The following is a 23,252-nucleotide window of genomic DNA, read 5'->3' as shown; positions in this document are numbered from 1 at the left end:
AAGTAAAACTATAAATTAAGTAAATATGATATTAAAAAAGAGAGAGTTAAATTTCATAGTACACATATGTTGTTACTTCAAATCAAAGGGTATTGAAAAATATATAGCACATTCATATTCGAGGTGTTTATCTCAACCAACTTATAGGTACATAAAATTATAATTTCATCAAATGTTTCTTTTTTATAATGCATTATAGGCCTTGAAAAGTTATAAAGTTCATAATAAAATCATGTTGCCATGAATAGCAAAACTTTAAAAGCATGCATGTATGAATTATCACCATACTAGCATACCTACTTTTATATTTTCCTTCAACAATCCTAATAACTTGTACATAAATACTACCAAAAGCATGCCACCATCTAAGCATGCAACTAACTTAATTCAACCAAACTATTAGCTACTACAATTAGCACAAGTTTTTTTATCGTGAGTTTCATTTTTCAAAAATTCATTTGCTTGTCTTCATCTTGCATATTGCTTAATACTAAAATTTGTTTCAAAATACATCACTTTGCAATTTTGTTAGTGAAAGGAGTAGATGTTGAAGCTACGAATTCTTGGGTTGTGGAAATTGATTGATCTTCGTTTGGTAGATCTTGAACAGTAGTAATGTTAAATCTTTGGCGTGGTCCTCCATGTTCATCAATCAATATAGCTCTGAAGAAAGCCTTGCAAGGCTTTGTATATTAGTAATGCCCTCCTATTTACAACATAATAAAAGTAAGATAGGTTTGATAAATCATAAAAAAAAAAAAAAAAAGAAAAAAAAAAGGAAATTATAAGATTGTTTACCTTTTCTCTTTTTTTTTAGCTTATATTTAGCTTATATTCATGGTATATTGAAGGAGATACTACAAAAGTGCAAAGTATACTGATTCTAGAGGGTTTGGAAATAAACGCTGCATTTGTCTTAACAAATATATTTACAATGCAATTTCATTTCCATAGAGAGTTAAGATTTTCCTTATTATTCTTTTAATATAATTGTGTTATGGTTTTCTTGACTCATACTCTCTTTCAAATTTTGGCATTTTAATTGATGCAGGGATACTCTTGGTGTGAAAAATTGTGTTGATATTAGTTTATAATATTTGGCTTGCACAACGAAGCCATGTTCCAAAGGTTCCATGAGAAGTGGAAGGTATTTGTTGTACCGTAAAAATAGTAAAGAAAAAAGTACTATTTATGTTTAAATGTCAAATTTTGCATTTGACATATTGGATAGTTTGATTTCAATAATGATTGATAATGTCATAAAGACAAACAAAAAGATAGACTTCAATTACAACATTTGAATTCAATGCAACCTATATAAGATATTTTTCTACAAGGTTTTTTTTTTTCATCAAAAAACAAACAAACAAATAAACAAACAAAGAGTTCATTAAAAAGGACAACCCAATATTTATATAGAAAGATTTTACCTATCTCATACACCAAATAATATGTTCAAATGTATAGCACAAGAAAATCCAAATAATATGTTCAAATGTATAGCACAAGAAAATCCAAATAATATGTTCAAATGTAGACCACCCGATATTTATATAGAAAGATTTTACTTATCTCATACTCAATATTCAATAAAATCCAAAACCCAATATTCAAGAAATGTCAAAAGACAAAAATAACCTTATCTAATTTAATCACGATGAACAAAAAGTAAAGGCAAAATAATAAATTTAAACTATCAAAGAAAAATCACAGTTGAACCAGCCTTCCTACTTTTTATATATCTTTAGGTAAAGATAAAATTGATTTTTATTAATATTATATGTTTAATATTAATAAAAATAAGTTTTATAATTTTAATAAGTGTATTATTTATTAAGTAACAAATATACATACATATATATTATGGGTCACAATCAGGGAAATGGAATTTGGTGCTTCCAAGTGTTGCTGTCACATGGCAGTCGGCCATTGGCTGCCAGGTACAGTCCTTTTTCGGCCCAATTTTAACCCATTAACATATTTCAATTGATATGAAATTTTATGAGTAGGTAGATAATTCTGAGACAAGCGTTTTTATAGCTCACTCGAAGTGTTTGGAGTTTGCTTGACCCTGGTTTCACGTGTTCAAAGTTCCACATTATAAACTTACTAGGATCGGTCTATTATTTTATGAGTAGGTAGATGACTCATAAATGAACATTTTTGCATCTTACTTGAAGTATTTGGAGTTTGTTTGCCAATTGTTTGATATGACAAATCATTCGGTTCACATATTCACTTTATCTTATAACTCCTAAACATAACCCTATTAATATCACATTTTTATAGCACATTGACGACACATTTAAAAATCTAATGATAATATATTTTTATCATTCAAGTGACGTTTGTCATTTATTATAAGAGATCAAATTTCTCGGGTGTTATAGTATGATCTATGTGTACCCTTAACCTTCTTACGATGAGGTTTGTAAGTCTCATGGGACTTTTAGTACAATACTAGCGTCCTAGTGAAACAAGGTAGCAAGCCGCCACTAGTAGCTCGACCAGGTCCGAACTACTAGCAATTCTGTAAGGTGTGGCCACCATTTATATATGGCTGCACCGGCCACTAACAACCTTTGGGTCCAAGAACAACAACAATAAAAGAAAAAATGGACAATAGGGTCAAGTCTTTATATGTGTCTAACCACCATCTGTAAATGGTGCAATACACAATATAGTTCGGTTGAGAGTATAATTTACTTTATAAATAATCAATATTTATTAGTGTCATCGTGTAATCATCATTTATAAATGTTAGGCTCACGACATAAGTTATAAAGGTCATGAGTATCAAATGCTCAGTTTATAGAAAAATAGTCATGTTAATTAACAAAATATTTTGGTGGTTCCATGAGCGCTTACTTATTGTGATCACTTGGATTTGACTTCGGACATCTCAAAAGATCAACTTCTTGTTTCTTAAGATGAGAGCTTTTCCAAGCTTTTAGGAGCAAAACCTCCAAGTGATCCTCTCTCTCTCTCTCTCCCCCATCTCTAGGGTAGGGTATTAGAAATGGGCAAAAATAGGTCCTAGGGTTTATCCTAAGCCCCTTAAATAAATCCTCACGTGCATGTATTGAAATATTATGCTTCAAAAGTATGAGACGATCGTTTAGTGCACCAATTGATCGTTTTGTGCCATGTTGCACTATTCAATCGTTCAAAAGCAACGATCGATCATTTTGTGCGACATTGAATTGCTCGATTGTTGCACAAATTTTTTAATCATTTTTTGAAAAGGCCTAAAGAAAAATGTTTTTAAAACCCTAGATTATTGCGTTTTAAACGCAAACAATTCCACACCTTTAAGTCTCGTTTGGGTCGTTTAAAAAATATCAAGGTATGAATCCCTTTTGAGTTTTTTTTTTTTAATGATATTTATATAAAAAATATGTGGATATTTGCATTAACATATATATATATATATATATATATATATATATACTCGTGATTTAAACATTATTTTAATAGGTGATTCGTAAAGAATTTGCAACGTGTTTGTATTGGATGTTACATGCTCAGCACGCACCACCACTAGTCTACCGCCTTGCTTTTACTCATGCGACGGATCCTCGACTGTATTTCCATAGTTGGTGCCCTCTTTTTTCCTCTGAAGAGCCCTAAATCTAGCTGTAGATCCAGATGTGGTGTTTACCAAGCCTATTTTTCTAGGTACCTCCCTCCTAGAGGCCACAATGGTGCTTATTTTTGGGACTTCAGTTCAGCTAACATTAGTTCTTGGTCACTGAGCCAAGAACTTACTGGACTGGACCAATCTCTTGGCCCATTTCCAATAATCATTTGGTTTTTTCGACATTGTATTGATTATTGTTGAGTAATGGATCAGCCACCAAATACTCAATGGGCTTCCAAGACTATTCTCATCATACAAGCCCACCAGTGAAAGACCCATGCCAACATTAAGCTAGCCCACTGAGTGTAAAACGGAAAAACAAGATTACAGCAAGAGAAGCCACGTTCACTAGAGAACGTGATCAAGCTTCCAGCGCTGAACCGAGCCACAAGTGAACCGAGCCACAAGTGGACATGCCCTAAAATAAATCGGGAGCCACATTCTGTACGAACGTGACCGAGCCATTAACCAACTCAACGATCCCATGATCAAGAGTTGGCCCACAATCCCATGAGCCATTTTTCCAGCATTGCGCACAGTAAATTCTTGGGAACGTGAGGTTGAGAATCGGGGGATACTAATTGTTGCTTGATGCTTATAAAAGGGAACCTATTTGGTGAATCATACTCAAGCATTCTTTTGCTCTCCAATATGACCAACTAACTTAGGCATCGGAGCTATTCTTGCCGGCACATCCCGACAAACTCTTATCCTACGTGTTCCATTTTGTAGATAACTCATCTCTCGGATTGCTGAGTCACTATCCTCGAAAAACTGTCATCAACAATTATCGTGGGTTTTTCTTGGAATGCCCACAAATATTTTGTGTTTTTTATTTGATGTATTTTTCCTATTAGAAAAAATAATATTTGGAAAATGGTTGTTAATGTTAATTTGAGCTGTAAGAAGGGCTCATGTAAATATACCTTTTATATATGTATATATATAAATTTTTATTTTTTTCTCGTTAATTGTCACCCAAACAAGTGACCTCGTTCTGTGAAGGTACCAAATGACAAACAAGCTCGGCTCCAGTCGCCATGAAGGTTCTAACCAGAAGCACGCTCCATCGCCTCACATCAACTTCCAAACAATCACCAATTATCCCAACGCACAAAACCCAATTCCTTTCCACTGCCTTCAATTCCTCAACCCCAATTCCTTCCAAGTTCTCCCAGCAATCCCATTACAGGAAACAGATTTCCCTCGCCAATCTCCTCCAGAGGTACGGCTTCCCTTCATCTCAACTCCACAATTTCCTCGCAAAAAACAAATTTTTGCTGAATTCCAATTCGTGGGAGATTGAAAAGTCTCTGGGTATTCTCTTAAAACTCAAAATTCCACAGAAATCTTTGGTTTCGTTGATATGTGACTGTCCTGGGGTCTTGGAATTTGAATTTCTAAGGAAATGGGAAATGGGATTCCTAGAATTGGAGTTCTTGAGTGGTTCCCCATTGATAATTAGGAATGTGCTCGAGCTTGCTAGGAGGTTTCAGTTAGACCCATATGGATTTTCTAGGAATGTTAACGTTTTGAGGGGTTTAGGGTTTAGTGATGGTACTGTTAGTAGGGTATTAGAGGGCTTTCCAAGGGTAATTATGATGAACAAGAAGGAAATTCATAGGAGAATTGTATTTTTTATGGACATTGGGATTGAAAGGAATGAAATTGATTGGATTTTTCGTTCGTTTCCTTGTGTTTTAGGATTTGGGGTTGAAGAGAGGTTAAAGCCATTGCTTTTTGAGTTTGGAGATTTGGGGTTTAGTGAGGATTTGGTTAGGAAAGAGATTGTTAGGGAACCGAGAATTCTCGGGATGGAATTGGGGGAACTTTCGCGGTGTTTGGAATTGCTGAGGACTTTGAAATGCCGGCAACCGATCAAGGAGAAGATTTTGATTGGAGGAGCATTTAGAGCTGGGTTTGAAGTGAAACTGAGAGTTGACTGCTTATGCAAACATGGGTTGATCCGTAGAGAAGCCTTTAAGGTGCTGTGGAAAGAGCCAAGGTTGATTGTGTATGAGATAGAGAACATTGAGAAGAAGATTGAGTTTTTGGTGCATAGGATGAAACTGAATGTTGGCAGTTTGGTTGATGTTCCTGAGTATTTGGGTGTAAACTTTGAAAAACAGATTGTTCCTCGGTACAATGTGATTGAGTATTTGAGAGCAAAAGGTGGGCTTGGTTTTGCGGTGGGGTTGAGGGATTTGATAAAGCCAAGTAGGCTTAGATTTTACAATCTTTATGTCAAGCCATATCCGGAGTGTGAAAGAATGTTTGGTAGATTTTCAGGCGATGTTGAAGTTAAAAGCCGGCATCCAATTGGTCTGTGGAAGCTCTTTAAACCACCAAGGCATTCAGAATCCAAAGAAGATGTGGAAAACATGAAATGCTTCGTGGAATTCCTAGCCTAAAGGAGGAGGAGGAAAGAGAGAGAGAGAGAGAGAGAGAGCTTGCTGATTATGAATCATTCCTTGTTATCTGAATTGAAGAGTTTACGAGTGGGTTGTTTTTGTTGCAATCTCAGTGATGAAACAATTGTTGATGGCATGATTATTGCTCTTCTGGTGGATGATAAAGAAAGCTAAATGAAGGGCTGCTGTTTCATTGTACTAATCATCAATCATGTGTGTTATACTTGATTTAATGCAAGTTTATACATAAGAAAAAGATGTAGTGTATCTTTATTAACTCTGGAGGTGGTGGAGGCAGAGGTGTCTACTTGTCTTTGTGAAATCCCCTGCAAAAATTTGCTTAAACTTGTAGTCTAAGCCAAGGCATTGGCATTGGCATGTCTCATTAAAAGCCCAAGGGCTCTTGCCATGGGCATGGGTCACTTGCATACACTCTTGTGCATGTGAAGAGCCCCGCACACACACACACAGTCGGCATGAGTGGATACTCATGTCTGGGGAATTTATGTTCTGATTCTCTCTTGTAATTTGAGTGATCTTACTTCAACTAAGGCAATGGAGCTTCAATGCTTATAGGAAGATTTATAGCTCCATTAATTATGATTGATTGGTTGAAACTCAGATGCAAAATGCACACTAAGCATATAATTTTGTACAGATGATTACATGTTTAACATACCAAGATCCTGAGAGATTTGCTAACAAAGTATTTGTGTGGGAGTGAAATAGATAAAATGATAAGCTTAGATCAGTTGGAATTCAACCACTTTGCATTGGCCTTCAACATGTAATCCCTCTGTACTTTAAAATAACTTCATAAGAAAATTAGAATATAAAAAGTTTTAAGTATTTGTTGTAAATGATAATAAAAGTTTTAATATGATGAACCAAGATCAACAAATCCTTACACCTTTAAAAAATGATTGTAAGCTAACTGTTATTCTAACCCATAACAGTTATATATACAAAGGGAAAGCACATGAGTAGGTAAAAGAAATGGAAGGGAATGAGAAAAAGAGTATTACCTAAAAGCAATGCACACAGAGAACTGCTGCGAAAGAAGCAAGTAGGATCTTCTCTGTTTCATTTGAATGAAATAGAGAAGATTAAAATGAGGGGTAATATTATAAATTTTATCCTTCAATTTTAATATTAAGACAATATTACCCTTCATTTTACATTGAAAGGAATTGTCATGAGCAACCTATTACCAAGCAAAGCACATAAATTGGAAATTATCTAAAAGCAAGTGTCTTTTAACCACCCCTTTTTATTTTTATTTTATTTTATTTTATTTTTTTAAGATTTATTTTTCTATTTTTTATTTCTTTTGATTTAGGATTTTTTAACTCTAGGGTACTTAAGTAAATTTAGTTTCTAAACTAAGGGTCTTTTTTCATTTCAGTTTAGAAATGAGCATGTGCATGTCACATATACGTTTTTCTGGTCCTCAAGGGGTAGTTCAATTGGCTGGAGACCACGTCTTAGTTCGAATCCCTCATCCCCCCTCTTGTATGGATATGTCAAAAAAAAAAAAAAAAAAAAAAAATTCTGTCTTATTTAACATACTCGATTAACAAGAGTTTTATTTTGCTAACGATTAATAGTTAAAGGAGATTGAGTATGACAGTTAGTAGTTGGTGAGAGCAACGTATAAATGAAGTGGTAGTTACCGAGGGTTAAGTGTAGTTAAAATAAAAAAAAATAAATAAAATTTTTTTAGTATCCTATTGTGGTGTGACTGTTAATTTAGTTCATACTAATTTACATTAACAATTATTCTTCATATCCTTTGATTTTAAATGCTCAAAATCCAAATATGAAGTTACTGAAATCACACCAATCTCACCTTTGAGGCATATAAATATATTTCTCATTCTTCTAATGCATACCAAGTATTATTGTAATTCCTTTTTTTATCCAAAAAAATGCATTAAATAATAAATTTATTGTAATTATTTTATCTGAGCGTGGTCATTGTATTATTGTAATTTGAAGTTTATATAACAATTCTTTTTTAAAAAATGTAAGCATTAGATGATTTATAATAATTCATAATTAATATATCTTATCAATTCAGTATTTGACGAGAATGAAATAAAGTTGATTTTCTAAAAAACGGGTGAAATCAATAGGGAATAAAACACTAAGAAAATAGAGCGCCGCGGCCTCCAGGGGAGGAGGGTTGCCCATCCCTCCTCCCCTGACCTCTCCGCTCCAGGTACTAGTATTTTACTTGATGTCCCTAGTCCTGGTGCCCCCTCTCTTCCCCCTCCCCGCCTCTCCTTTCCCCCTCTGCTTTTTCTCCATTTTTTGCCTTTCGTCTTGTTGTTCCCCCGGCCGCTTTCTTCCCCGCCATCTCCATCTGCAGCGTTCCCTGCTTGGGTTGAAACGGGTTGGGTGCTGGATCGGCTTGCCTTCGACCGATCCTCCATCCTCTCTGTGGGTATTGCTTTTGGGGGTTTTCACTCAAACTCTCCCCCTCCCTGTTTGTTTGTGTGTGCTACGGATCTCCTCTGCGCCCGCTTCGCTGCTCACTGCTCGCTATCGGGTCTTTTCATGCGCCCCTCCCGCGCCAAGCTTTTTGTGCCACCTTCTGCAGCGGTTTCCGGCCAGCTTGCGATCGGCCTCCTCCGGCTGCCGTGACCCGCTTTGTGTATTTTTCGCATTTATTTCCCTGTATTTTTGTTTTTATGTAATTTATTTTCCTGCATTTGTTTTACTGTTCCATTTATTTCCCTGTATGGTTTTTTTTTTTTTTTTTGCTTGTAATAAGGCTCTCTCCTCCTGCTTCGTTGCGCTCGGTTGCTGCCCGTTATTACTGGTCCAAACCCTTGGGTTGTGGATGTAAACTTTATTCTGGCCTTCGGGTCGAGGAGGATGAGTATCAGTTTGAGGGTTTTGCTTTCAAGGTCGAGGAATAAGTTCTACCTATGCATTAGATGGTGTCTGTTTGATGCAGATCAGAATTTTTAAACCTGATGATTAGTCATAGGTTAGCGGATGCTGTGTTATGGTTGATTTGGTCTGTTGTTGATGACTATATCTTTAGCTTCGGCTATGACTTATTTTAGAGCTTTTTGCTCTGTTTGTAAGAGCTTTAGACTCACGACTTTTATCAATGAATGAGTATGATATGTTTCCAAAAAAAAAAAAAAAAAAAAAAAAGAAATAAAGTTATTTAAAGATAGTAGTATTATCTTTGAAATTTCAACTTACAGGATTCAAAATTGGACGGTCAATTGTATATAGGTTTCTTAAATTTTTTTATTTTACACGGACCAGATGCCACCACGTGGCCAGAAAGCCAGCGCTGGCTTTCTGTGTATACAATTCACACTAGGCTTCGGTCCAGCGCTCATGTTCAGGCGTAGGTGCGCGCCCATGGGTCTCGCTTTGGGTCCACCTGCCCCGATTCTGTGGTGTGTTTTTCTTTATTTAAGGAGGTTTATGGTTGAATAATGATTTCACTATGAATTAGAAATTTATAAGAATAAGAGATTCTTTTATTGATTATTTTTTTAATAAAAATATGACAAGTATTAAAACGGACTTGGAAGAGTTACTACCACTCTACAGTCTACCACTAAGTTAAAAGAACCATTTTTGGTAAGATATGTTAATTTTTTATACTTAATTCATTTTTTAATATAATATTATCTTTATGCATGGATGAGTCATGATTCCTTTACTTTTGTGAGTGGACCAATAGACTAATAGTACAAACAATAATGCTTAAATATTATATATAAACGAGATTTTTTTTATATATTAATATTATTGTAATTTTTTTAAAAAAAAATTATACAAAAATCATATTTTGTTGACTTCTAGAGAGATGTATATATAAAAAAACACAGAAAAAAAAAACTTTCATAAATTTCTGAGCAGATAATATTTTAGAAAATTGAAATAATTTATTGTCATTTTTATGCTAAATCTTGATTCTTGATTTCTTTCTCAATATAAACAATTAAATAATTTTCCAGAAAAATGCTTGTTTTATAGTAAGATTACATAAGAAGAGTCAATACAAAACTATTCAAAATCTATCAATGATAAATCTTTGACTTTCTTATTTTTTAACTTGGATGGTGAGACACATCAGCTCTAAGTGAAATCTAAAATGAAACTTTTCGTGTTTTATTAAATTTTGGGAGGAAACTTTTTAACATGATTACAATTATTATCCATGGTTAATGATATATATACATTCTCAAAATCCAAAGTTAAGCTAAGAATAAAAAGTACATTTAACTTAAAGATAATAATATGTTTTGAGTAATTTTATTTAGTGTACAGTTATACAACTATCATACAATTTGATAATGTAACTATAAAAATCAACGATTTGATGAACATTTGTAAATTAAAAAAAAATAAAAAATGTTAACTTTCACTGATATGTTATTCCAATTTTATGACAATCATATAACAATATACTAAATAGCATTTGATATACATTTCCTCCAAACTAATTTGGAGGAAATTTTCTCCAACTCACTCTAATAAATATCAAGTGTCATCTAACATATGAAAAACACATATTTTTTTTAACATTTTTAACAGTCATAAACTTATCTGGTATGATTGAATTCTTAATGAAAGTTTTGAGAAATAGATAATTAGTGAGATTTTTTGGGAAATAGGTAATTATCAATCTCTTAATGGCTGCTTGCAGTTTTCTGCTGCATCTCATCTCTCTAGTAGCCATTCATCCTCACTTCATGTTGCAAGTTCAGCTCCATAAGTCATGGCTGGTTTTCCTTTGGCCGTGCCATCAATTCAGCACACCCTTGAGTTCCTCAATTTCCTTTCTTTGTTATTTCTTGTATTTTTTATCTTGTAAAGTTATGTTTGCTCTTTCCATCTTGTAATCACCACACCTTGTAATCATATCCGAGCCTATTGACTATATATACCGAATACATTTGTTGATATTGGTTAAGTAACCAAAAACAGTTTCTCTCAAACTTTCATGGTATCAGGGCATTATGAGTCAACACTCACCAATGGCTGCCTCTAGCTCTTTCAACTCCTCCCTTTGTAATCCACCAACTAAAACCACCTCAGCCTTCTCACTCGCACCAAATTTCTCCCAACTCCTCAAATTGGAAGGCCCTAACTACCTAGCTTCAGTTGCTCAATTCCAGCCAATATTCAGGGCTAATGAACTCGAGGGAGTGCTTGATGGCACTGACATTTGCCATCCTTAGTTCATTCCCAATGATGAAGGCACTACACAAGTTCTTATATAACGCCTCCAAAACTGGCCTTGACCATTTTAGTAGGGTTATTGGCAGTCCCTTAAATTCAGTTAACTGGTAACTGTCTAAAGGTATCGCCCATCAAGTATACTTAGAGTAATTGTAATGGAAGGTGAAAATGACAGATCTGGGTTATCTAAAATAAGTCATCAAGCATGCATATACTATCATTGGTGGAACAATATAAAGCGGGACATTGCGAAGTTTGGGGAGCAATGTCCAACCTGCCAACAAGTGAAGGCGGAGTATCAGAGACCGGCAGGAATGCTTAAGCTATTGCTTGTACCTAAGTGGAAGTGAGACGAGATCGCCATGGACTTAATTTTGGGGTTACCCAAAGCACCCACTAGAGATGATTCCATTTGAATAGTAGTCGATCGTCTCACGAAGAGTGCTCACTTCATTCCCATGAAGGCTAAGGACCCGATGGACAAGTTGGCCAGACTATATGTTCAGAATATAGTCTGATTACATGCATTATCGTTTCGGACAGAGATTCTCATTTTACTTCAAGGTTTTAGCAAAGCTTGTATAAGGAGATGGGGATGAAATTGAAGTTTAGTACCGCTTTTCACCTACAGACGTATAGTCAGTCGGAAAGGAATAACCAAATCCTGGAGGATATGTTACAGGCATGCGTGTTGGATTTCAAGGGTAGTTGGATTCAGTACCTACCTTTGATCGAGTTCGCCTACAACAACAGTTATCAGGCAACTATTGGGATGTCGTCGTATGAATATTGACGTAAGTGTCTGTCGTCCTTGTATTGGGACAACATTGGTGAGAGACAGACGTTGGGGCTAGAACTGATTCAAGATACTCGTGACAAAGTGCTTATCATTCGACAAAGGATGAGTGTCGCCCAGAGTCAGCAGAAGAGTTACATCGATAATCGGAGGCGACTGTTGGAGTTCAAGGTAGGGGATCATGTGTTCCTCAAGCTATCACCCATGAGGGGAGTGATGCGCTTTGGCAAGAAAGGGAAGCTTAGCCCTCGATTTATTGGACCTTTCGAGATCACCCAGAGAGTAGGGAGGTTGGCACACAGAATTGCCTTACCCCCAAATTTGATGTTTTGATGTTGAGGAAGTACATCGCTAACCTTGACATAGTTGTGGAATACAAGTCGTTGGGAATTCAAGAAGGGTTGACGTACGTCGAGGAGCCGGTGAAGATCATGGACCGGAAAGAGCAAGTGCTACATACTAAGATGATTCATATCGTTAAGGTACTATGGCGTAATCATGGTGTCGAGGAAGCATCATAGGAGGCGGAGCAGGACATGCAGGATCGTTATCCGCATTTGTTTGAGACTTCATTTTGTATGACTCTTTTCTTAAAAGATTATACTTGGACAGTATACTTATTTCTGTTTTAGCGAATGGAATAGTCGACTAAGGAGTTTGTTTTCCTTTACAGGGTTATGGCACCAATACGCGTCGATCCAGATTGCATCTGGAACTACTCATTTTGTGAGTTGATCGTGTCAAGATTGACGATGACTAGTATAGTGTGGGCAACATTGAATATGAAGCTCTAAACGACTTACGAGGTGATTTTCCCCACCTATTTGAGGAAGAAGTAGTGCCAGTTAGCGAATGGGATGAGATAGCCTAAGAACCCACTAAGCACGATGCTGATGACTATACGGACGAGAGGTAACATTCTAACCCTTTTTGATTGTTGTGCTTTTGGTATTTTGTCTTGAAATTTCGAGGACGAAATTTTTGTAAGGAGGGAATAATGTAGTGACCCAAATAATTAACTAGGCTTATGACAGCTTAATTAGGGGATTAATTGGACTTTGAGTCACTAAGAACATCTGTAAAGGCATTTTGGGTATTTCAGAATCTCAGAGCTATAGTAGATGAACGCTTGTGTGGGGGACCACTCGGGCGCTGGCCTGGCAGCCGTACACAAGCGCTCGTGTAGGGACTAGGACGAGATCTCGTTGACCTTTTGTTGACCGTTGGTTTTTACTTGTGCGTGCCACCTGCATTTCTGACCCCTCTGAGCTACAGTACACGAGTGCTCGCACCTTTCTATAAATTTTCCATTTTGCCCTCAGCTTCTTTCCCCTATAAATGCCCCACTCCCCATTCGAGTTTTCTCACCTCTGAAGCTTGGAAAACTCTATTAGTTTGGTTTTATGAGCGTGGTGAGATTTTGTGTGCTTTTGGTGGAGAAGGAGGAGTCTTCTTGAAGGATTTGCTTGTTGAGTTAATCTCTGCCATTTTTCCTTAAGTTATTAGGTTGTAAGTTTGATTATTGTTGAGGCTTAATCTTGTCATTTGTAGATGTTGTTTTGCTTAGAATAGAGTTAGAAAACCTTTCCGTAGCATAAGAGATCGTTAGAAGGCTCAGTAGCATGTTGGACCAAATGATGTTCTACCTGAACCTCTTTGGCCGAGTGCTCGGCCCCACTCCCCCAGGGACGTTCCATAGAACGTCGTCTTGGCCCGACGTTCTACCGTTCCTATTTTCATGTCTTAGGTTCGTCATAGTTAGACTTAGGACTAATAGAAGATTTTTTACAGATTTGGAGAGCCCGGAACTTTTGGAGGAATACTCGGAGAGCTTATACAACCCAGGTGAGTTTTAACTCACATAATGCTCGCCATTTATTTTTCCGCATTGCACGACTATTTTTGTGTACCAAAACATGCATATTTACAACTCTCACAGTATATTCCTTGCTGCACATGAACTTTATCTTTTTGTGAAAAATGTGCTACTTAACAAAGATAATGACATTGAGAGTTGTAAAAGCATACATGTAAAATACGAACAAGATTAATTGCATCGTATGCATGGTACACCGGTACGTGGGAGATAATGGCCATAAGCTTACTATACATGTTAACTTTATAGTCAAATGTGTGTGTGATATATGGGCATTGGATCCAATGGTTGTTTCGCAACCGGCGCATCCTTAACAGGCGGTCATTATAGGACGTACATCATTAGTAGAGTGGGCCACCCGAGGTTGGACTCGGTCAGGGTACTAGTGTTATGGACGGTAGCGTACAATATTCGAGACACCGGTATTGTATTGTAGGTTCCTTGGGACAGCGCCAACCCTGCTGAAAATGGGTAATATCTCAGGTAGACCATATTGTTGAACTATCACTGTTACTTATGATTATAAGCATGTATTATATCTATATCGCATCATTGGATAACTGTCATAACTAAAATGTTGCATTCTTTACCAAATGGAGTTCATCACTAAAATGGCATGGGTATTATGTGCATTAACTTTCACTAAGTTCTTCGACTTACCCCTTTATATTTATGTCTTCCCCCCATTATATACAACGCCCGCGGTCTAGCTAGTCTATAGGAGGATGTCTACGGACCAGACCTAGGTGGCGACCCAGGATTTGATTAGGGTTGTGTTTGAAGACCTGGACTCGGTGTGCCTGAAACCGTTGTAAGATGATGAAGGAACCACACGAGTAGACATGATAGAGATTGTCATCTCGCTGGCTATACTCAAAGTTAGGATTTGATATTTCATCTTATTACAAGACAATTATAGTATGGTTCTGTAATATGTTTATCCTGATGATATTCTGTTGACCGATACATTTGGTGACTTATTCATATTATGAGGTGTTATGATTATTCTGGTGTATGAATTTGTATTTGTTTTACTTACTGATTTCCTTTACCCTAGAGTAATAAAATCTTCCGCTGAATTCTCTCATATAGGAAAGGTTAAGATTCTTGAGTTCTGTACCGCGAGTGATCGGACTGGGAAACGAACCATGGAATCAATTACCAGTTACTTGATTTTCCTATCGAGGTCGTTAAAAAAAAAAAACCTAAAAAAGATGAGGTGACACCAATCGGTAAGGGAGAGACCTCCCATCACAAAGGGGTTCCTCTTTTTCTTGTTTTTTTATTTTTATTTTTATTTGTATTTTTGTTTTTATTTTTTAGTTTGAAATTTATCAAAATTTCATTAAAAAAAATGAAAAAAGTACTACATGCATTTCCAAGTACATACTTCTTTCTCAAACAATGAAAATTATCATATGAATTTAAAATTTAATAATGTATTAAATTTTAAATTCCTCATCAGGCAGTCCAACAATTTAGCACAAATATCGGGAAGTTCAAGGTTAATAGATTCCTCAATGAATTCATGATGATGACCCTTTCCGTGTCAGTAATTACCAAATAAAAGCTGCATTATTATATTATATGAAATTAAATTATTTAATTAAAAGAATAAAAAAAATTACCTGATTGCTATCCTTGAAGTGCATGAGCGTGTTTCGAATAAGTGGTGGAATATCGTTGATATACTGATGTGATTTGAAAAGGGCACTGCACATCAAATCGGACTTTGCTTATTAAGCTTCTATGTCCAATGAAGTAGCCCATAAATGTCATCACATAGATTTAAGCATTTATTAAACGCACAGCAACTTATCTCACGATATTAAGCTATCAAGTGCATAAAATTAGTGCGGTCATTGGAATTGAAGAAGTCTAGATGAAACATTTGCAAAAAAACTATAGTCTTTCACCTCTTGTAATTCCTTCGATTGAACTCTATCGGTAAAAATTATCGAGAAAAATAGCGATATATTAATAGTGGCAACAAAGTGCAGATACTTGTAGTGATAATAATGCACCCAAAATTCAATAATAATTTTCACCATAATAATATAGTTCATTCTTCATTAGTTGACAGATTTGGAATTTTCAGAATTCCTGCAGCAACTATTTTATAGTACATATGGATTCGTCGAAACATTACTTATTCACCCGTTCTCAATACACTTCACATTAACATTACAATCCATCTATCAATACACTTCTATTATAGTTCATAAACAAAAAGATAAGAAAAGTATTTACAGTTTACTCCAATAAAAACAAAGAAATTCAAGTTTTAAAGTAAATTAAAATAAAGTAAAGTAAAGCATTTCATAGGAAATGAACAAGGTAAGACAACGCTTAATCATTAAAAAAATAATTGATATTAGTCATCAGTAACAACTTACTACCACTGAAATCTCAATAAGAGCTCATGACCAACGAGATCTCAGGAAAAGCATTACATTAAGATGTTAGAGAGAATAAAAGATCCAAATAGTTATCAAATATGGTGCTTAGTTTGAAGCTAATCTAGGCGAGATAGAGAGTTTTAAGGCTATAGAACTCTACGTAGATTAAGGTTTATGGTTTTCAGGGACATTTCTCTCATCTTTGTGGCTAATTTAATCTATTATACTAATTTTAAGTTTGTAAAACAAAGATCTCACAGCAACTGTTGTTTATTATCCAATTTCAGAGACATTTCTTCATAAAGGGGTTACCCACCCCTCATGTGAGGGGTGGCCGCTATTTTTCTTATTTTTTATTTTTATTTTTACTTTTTTTATATTTTTTAATTTGAAATTTATCAGAATTTTATTAAAAAAAAAAAAACACAAGGGAAAAAAGTATTATATGCATTTCCAAGTACATACTTCTTTCTCAAACAATGATTATGAATTTAAAATTTAATATATTAAATTTTAAATTTCTCATCAGGCAGTCCAACAATTTAGCACAAATATCGGGAAGTTCAAGGTTAATAGATTCCTCAATGAATTCATGATGATGACCCTTTCCGTGTCAGTAATTACCAAATAAAAGCTGCATTATTATATTATATGAAATTAAATTATTTAATTAAAAGAATAAAAAAAATTACCTGATTGCTATCCTTGAAGTGCATGAGCGTGTTTCGAATAAGTGGTGGAATATCGTTGATATACTGATGTGATTTGAAAAGGGCACTGCACATCAAATCGGACTTTGCTTATTAAGCTTCTATGTCCAATGAAGTAGCCCATAAATGTCATCACATAGATTTAAGCATTTATTAAACGCACAGCAACTTATCTCACGATATTAAGCTATCAAGTGCATAAAATTAGTGCGGTCATTGGAATTGAAGAATTCTAGATGAAACATTTGCAAAAAAACTATAGTCTTTCACCTCTTGTAATTCCTTCGATTGAACTCTATCGGTAAAAATTTTCGAGAAAAATAGCGATATATTAATAGTGGCAACAAAGTGCAGATACTTGTAGTGATAATAATGCATCCAAAATTCAATAATAATTTTCACCATAATAATATAGTTCATTCTTCATTAGTCGACAGATTTGGAATTTTCAGAATTCCTGCAGCAACTGTTTTATAGTACATATGGATTCGTCGAAACATTACTTATTCACCCGTTCTCAATACACTTCACATTAACATTACAATCCATCTATCAATACACTTCTATTATAGTTCATAAACAAAAAGATAAGAAAAGTATTTACAGTTTACTCCAATAAAAACAAAGAAATTCAAGTTTTAAAGTAAATTAAAATAAAGTAAAGTAAAGCATTTCATAGGAAATGAACAAGGTAAGACAACGCTTAATCATTAAAAAAATAATTGATATTAGTCATCAGTAACAACTTACTACCACTGAAATCTCAATAAGAGCTCATGACCAACGAGATCTCAGGAAAAGCATTACATTAAGATGTTAGAGAGAATAAAAGATCCAAATAGTTATCAAATATGGTGCTTAGTTTGAAGCTAATCTAGGCGAGATAGAGAGTTTTAAGGCTATAGAACTCTACGTAGATTAAGGTTTATGGTTTTCAGGGACATTTCTCTCATCTTTGTGGCTAATTCAATCTATTATACTAATTTTAAGTTTGTAAAACAAAGATCTCACAGCAACTGTTGTTTATTATCCAATTTCAGAGACATTTCTTCATAAAGGGGTTGCCCATGAGGGGTGGCCGCTCTTTTTCTTATTTTTTATTTTTATTTTTACTTTTTTTATATTTTTTAATTTGAAATTTATCAGAATTTTATTAAAAAAAAAAAACACACAAGGGAAAAAAGTATTATATGCATTTCCAAGTACATACTTCTTTCTCAAACAATGATTATGAATTTAAAATTTAATATATTAAATTTTAAATTTCTCATCAGGCAGTCCAACAATTTAGCACAAATATCGGGAAGTTCAAGGTTAATAGATTCCTCAATGAATACATGATGATGACCCCTTCCGTGTCAGTAAATAACAAATAAAAGCTGCATTATTATATTATATGAAATTAAATTATTTAATTAAAAGAATAAAAAAAATTACCTGATTGCTATCCTTGAAGTGCATGAGCGTGTTTCGAATAAGTGGTGGAATATCGTTGATATACTGATGTGATTTGAAAAGGGCACTGCACATCAAATCGGACTTTGCTTATTAAGCTTCTATGTCCAATGAAGTAGCCCATAAATGTCATCACATAGATTTAAGCATTTATTAAACGCACAGCAACTTATCTCACGATATTAAGCTATCAAGTGCATAAAATTAGTGCGGTCATTGGAATTGAAGAATTCTAGATGAAACATTTGCAAAAAAACTATAGTCTTTCACCTCTTGTAATTCCTTCGATTGAACTCTATCGCTAAAAATTTTCGAGAAAAATAGCGATATATTGATAGTGGCAACAAAGTGCAGATACTTGTAGTGATAATAATGCATCCAAAATTCAATAATAATTTTCACCATAATAATATAGTTCATTTTTCATTAGTCGACAGATTTGGAATTTTCAGAATTCCTGCAGCAACTGTTTTATAGTACATATGGATTCGTCGAAACATTACTTATTCACCCGTTCTCAATACACTTCACATTAACATTACAATCCATCTATCAATACACTTCTATTATAGTTCATAAACAAAAAGATAAGAAAAGTATTTACAGTTTACTCCAATAAAAACAAAGAAATTCAAGTTTTAAGGTAAATTAAAATAAAGTAAAGTAAAGCATTTCATAGGAAATGAACAAGGTAAGACAACGCTTAATCATTAAAAAAATAATTGATATTAGTCATCAGTAACAACTTACTACCACTGAAATCTCAATAAGAGCTCATGACCAACGAGATCTCAGGAAAAGCATTACATTAAGATGTTAGAGAGAATAAAAGATCCAAATAGTTATCAAATATGGTGCTTAGTTTGAAGCTAATCTAGGCGAGATAGAGAGTTTTAAGGCTATAGAACTCTACGTAGATTAAGGTTTATGGTTTTCAGGGACATTTCTCTCATCTTTGTGGCTAATTCAATCTATTATACTAATTTTAAGTTTGTAAAACAAAGATCTCACAGCAACTGTTGTTTATTATCCAATTTCAGAGACATTTCTTCATAAAGGGGTTGCCCACCCCTCATGTGAGGGGTGGCCGCTCTTTTTCTTATTTTTTATTTTTATTTTTACTTTTTTTATATTTTTTAATTTGAAATTTATCAGAATTTTATTAAAAAAAAAAACACACAAGGGAAAAAAGTATTATATGCATTTCCAAGTACATACTTCTTTCTCAAACAATGATTATGAATTTAAAATTTAATATATTAAATTTTAAATTTCTCATCAGGCAGTCCAACAATTTAGCACAAATATCGGGAAGTTCAAGGTTAATAGATTCCTCAATGAATTCATGATGATGACCCCTTCCGTGTCAGTAAATAACAAATAAAAGCTGCATTATTATATTATATGAAATTAAATTATTTAATTAAAAGAATAAAAAAAATTACCTGATTGCTATCCTTGAAGTGCATGAGCGTGTTTCGAATAAGTGGTGGAATATCGTTGATATACTGATGTGATTTGAAAAGGGCACTGCACATCAAATCGGACTTTGCTTATTAAGCTTCTATGTCCAATGAAGTAGCCCATAAATGTCATCACATAGATTTAAGCATTTATTAAACGCACAGCAACTTATCTTACGATATTAAGCTATCAAGTGCATAAAATTAGTGCGGTCATTGGAATTGAAGAATTCTAGATGAAACATTTGCAAAAAAACTATAGTCTTTCACCTCTTGTAATTCCTTCGATTGAACTCTATCGGTAAAAATTTTCGAGAAAAATAGCGATATATTAATAGTGGCAACAAAGTGCAGATACTTGTAGTGATAATAATGCATCCAAAATTCAATAATAATTTTCACCATAATAATATAGTTCATTCTTCATTAGTCGACAAATTTGGAATTTTCAGAATTCCTGCAGCAACTGTTTTATAGTACATATGGATTCGTCGAAACATTACTTATTCACCCGTTCTCAATACACTTCACATTAACATTACAATCAATCTATCAATACACTTCTATTATAGTTCATAAACAAAAAGATAAGAAAAGTATTTACAGTTTACTCTAATAAAAACAAAGAAATTCAAGTTTTAAAGTAAATTAAAATAAAGTAAAGTAAAGCATTTCATAGGAAATGAACAAGGTAAGACAACGCTTAATGATTAAAAAAAAAATTGATATTAGTCATCAGTAACAACTTACTACCACTGAAATCTCAATAAGAGCTCATGACCAACGAGATCTCAGGAAAAGCATTACATTAAGATGTTAGAGAGAATAAAAGATCCAAATAGTTATCAAATATGGTGCTTAGTTTGAAGCTAATCTAGGCGAGATAGAGAGTTTTAAGGTTATAGAACTCTACGTAGATTAATGTTTATGGTTTTCAGGAACATTTCTCTCATCTTTGTGGCTAATTCAATCTATTATACTAATTTTAAGTTTGTAAAACAAAGATCTCACAGCAACTGTTGTTTATTATCCTAATTTCAGAGACATTTCTTCATAAAGGGGTTGCCCACCCCTCATGTGAGGGGTGGCCGCTCTTTTTCTTATTTTTTATTTTTATTTTTACTTTTTTTATATTTTTTAATTTGAAATTTATCAGAATTTTATTAAAAAAAAAAAACACAAGGGAAAAAAGTATTATATGCATTTCCAAGTACATACTTCTTTCTCAAACAATGATTATGAATTTAAAATTTAATATATTAAATTTTAAACTTCTCATCAGGCAGTCCAACAATTTAGCACAAATATCGGGAAGTTCAAGGTTAATAGATTCCTCAATGAATTCATGATGATGACCCCTTCCGTGTCAGTAAATAACAAATAAAAACTACATTATTATATTATATGAAATTAAATTATTTAATTAAAAAATTTAAAAACAAATTACGTAATTGCTATCCTTAAGTGCACAAGCGTGTTTCGAGTAAGTGTTAGAATATCGTTGATATACTGATATGATTTAAAATGGGCATTTCACATAAAAAATGTATAAACTGGACTTCGCTTATTAAGCATGTAAGTCCAATGAAATAGCCCATAAATATCATCGCACAGATTTAAGTATTTATTAAACGCACGGTAACTTATCTCACGGCATTGAGCTATCAAGTACATAAAATTAGTGCGGTTACTGGAATCGAATAAGACTAGATGAAACATTTTCAAAAAACTATAGTCTATCACCTCTTGTAATTCATTCAATTGAACCCTATCGGTAAAAATTTCCGTGAAAAATAGCAATATATCAATAGTAGCAACAAAGTGTAAATGCTTGTAGTGATAATAATGCATCCAAAATTCAATAATATTCTTCACCAGAATAATATGTTTCATTCTTCATTTGTCGACAGATATGAAATTTTTAAAATTCCTGCAACAACTGTTTTACAATACCTATGAATTTGTCGAAACACTACTTATTCACCTGTTCTCAATGCACTTCTCATTAACATTACAATCCATCTATCAATAAACTTTTATTATAGTTATAAACAAAAACATAAGAAAAGTGTTTACAGTTTACTCCTATAAGAATATAGAAATTCAAGTTTTAAAGTAAAGAAAAGTAAAGTAAATTAAAATAAAATAAAATAAAGCATTTCATAGGAGATGAACAAGGTAAGACAACGCTTAATCATTAAAATAATTGATATTAGTCATCAGTAAGAACTTACTACCGAAATCTCAATAAGAGCTCATGACCAACGAGATCTCAGGAAAAGCATTGCATTAAGATGTTAGAGAGAATAAAAGATTCAAATGGTTATCAGTGATTAGTTTGAAGCTAATCTAGGCGAGATAGAGAGTTTTAAGGCTATAGAACTCTATGTAGATTAAGGTTTATGGTTTTCAGGGACATTTCTCTCATCCTTTCTGGCTAATCCAATCTATTATACTAATTTTAAGTTTGTAAAACAAAGATCTCACAGCAACTGTTTTATATTATCTTAATTTTAGAGACATCCCTTCATAAAGGGGTTGCCCACCCCTCAAGCCCCTCTTTTTCTTGTTTTTTATTTTTATTTTTATTATTTTTATTTTTATTTTTTACTTTGAAATTTATCAGAATTTTATTAAAAAAAAAAAAACAACCAAAAAAAGTATTATATGCATTTCCAAGTACATACTTCTTTCTCAAACAATGATTATGAATTTAAAATTTAATATATTAAATTTTAAATTCCACATCAGGCAGTCCAACAATTTAGCACAAATATCGGGAAGTTCAAGGTTAATAAATTCCTCAATGAATTCATGATGATGACCCCTTCCGTGTCAGTAAATAACAAATAAAAACTGCATTATTATATTATATGAAATTAAATTATTTAATTAAAAAAATTCAAAACAAATTACTTAATTGCTATTCTTAAGTGCACAAGCGTGTTCCGAATAAGTGTTAGAATATCGTTGATATACTGATATGATTTAAAATGGGCATTTCACATAAAAAATGTATAAACTGGACTTCGCTTATTAAGCGTGTAAGTACAATGAAATAGCCCATAAATATCATCACACAGATTTAAGTATTTATCAAACGCACGGTAACTTATCTCACGGTATTGAGCTATCAAGTACATAAAATTAGTGCAATTACTAGAATCGAAGAAGACTAGATAAAACATTTGCAAAAAACTATAGTCTTTCACCTCTTGTAATTCCTTCAATTGAACCCTATCGGTAAAAATTTCCGTGAAAAATAGCAGTATATCAATAGCAGCA

At 33.7% G+C, this 23,252-nt stretch overlaps 1 protein-coding gene across 1 annotated transcript; it reads left to right on the top strand.

Moving 5' to 3' along the window:
- The first annotated feature begins 4,632 nt into the window (after positions 1–4,632).
- LOC132175591 (Mitochondrial transcription termination factor family protein) lies at positions 4,633–6,652 on the top strand. Its single transcript, XM_059587573.2, has one exon. The coding sequence runs from the start codon at positions 4,681–4,683 to the stop codon at positions 6,049–6,051; it is 1,371 nt and encodes a 456-aa protein (XP_059443556.1). The 5' UTR covers positions 4,633–4,680; the 3' UTR covers positions 6,052–6,652.
- Positions 6,653–23,252: the final 16,600 nt, after the last annotated feature.

This window comes from Corylus avellana, chromosome 3 (assembly GCF_965113065.1).
Source record: "Corylus avellana chromosome 3, dhCorAvel1.hap1.2, whole genome shotgun sequence".
In the NCBI taxonomy this organism is placed as follows: domain Eukaryota; kingdom Viridiplantae; phylum Streptophyta; class Magnoliopsida; order Fagales; family Betulaceae; genus Corylus; species Corylus avellana.
The sequence above is the reverse complement of the archived record's forward strand: the minus strand, read 5'-3'. Positions and strand labels throughout refer to the sequence as shown.

What these genes read in the sequence shown, in the direction of transcription:
- LOC132175591 (XM_059587573.2), top strand. Translation starts at nt 4,681, where the DNA reads ATGAAGGTTCTAACCAGAAGCACGCTCCATCGCCTCACATCAACTTCC.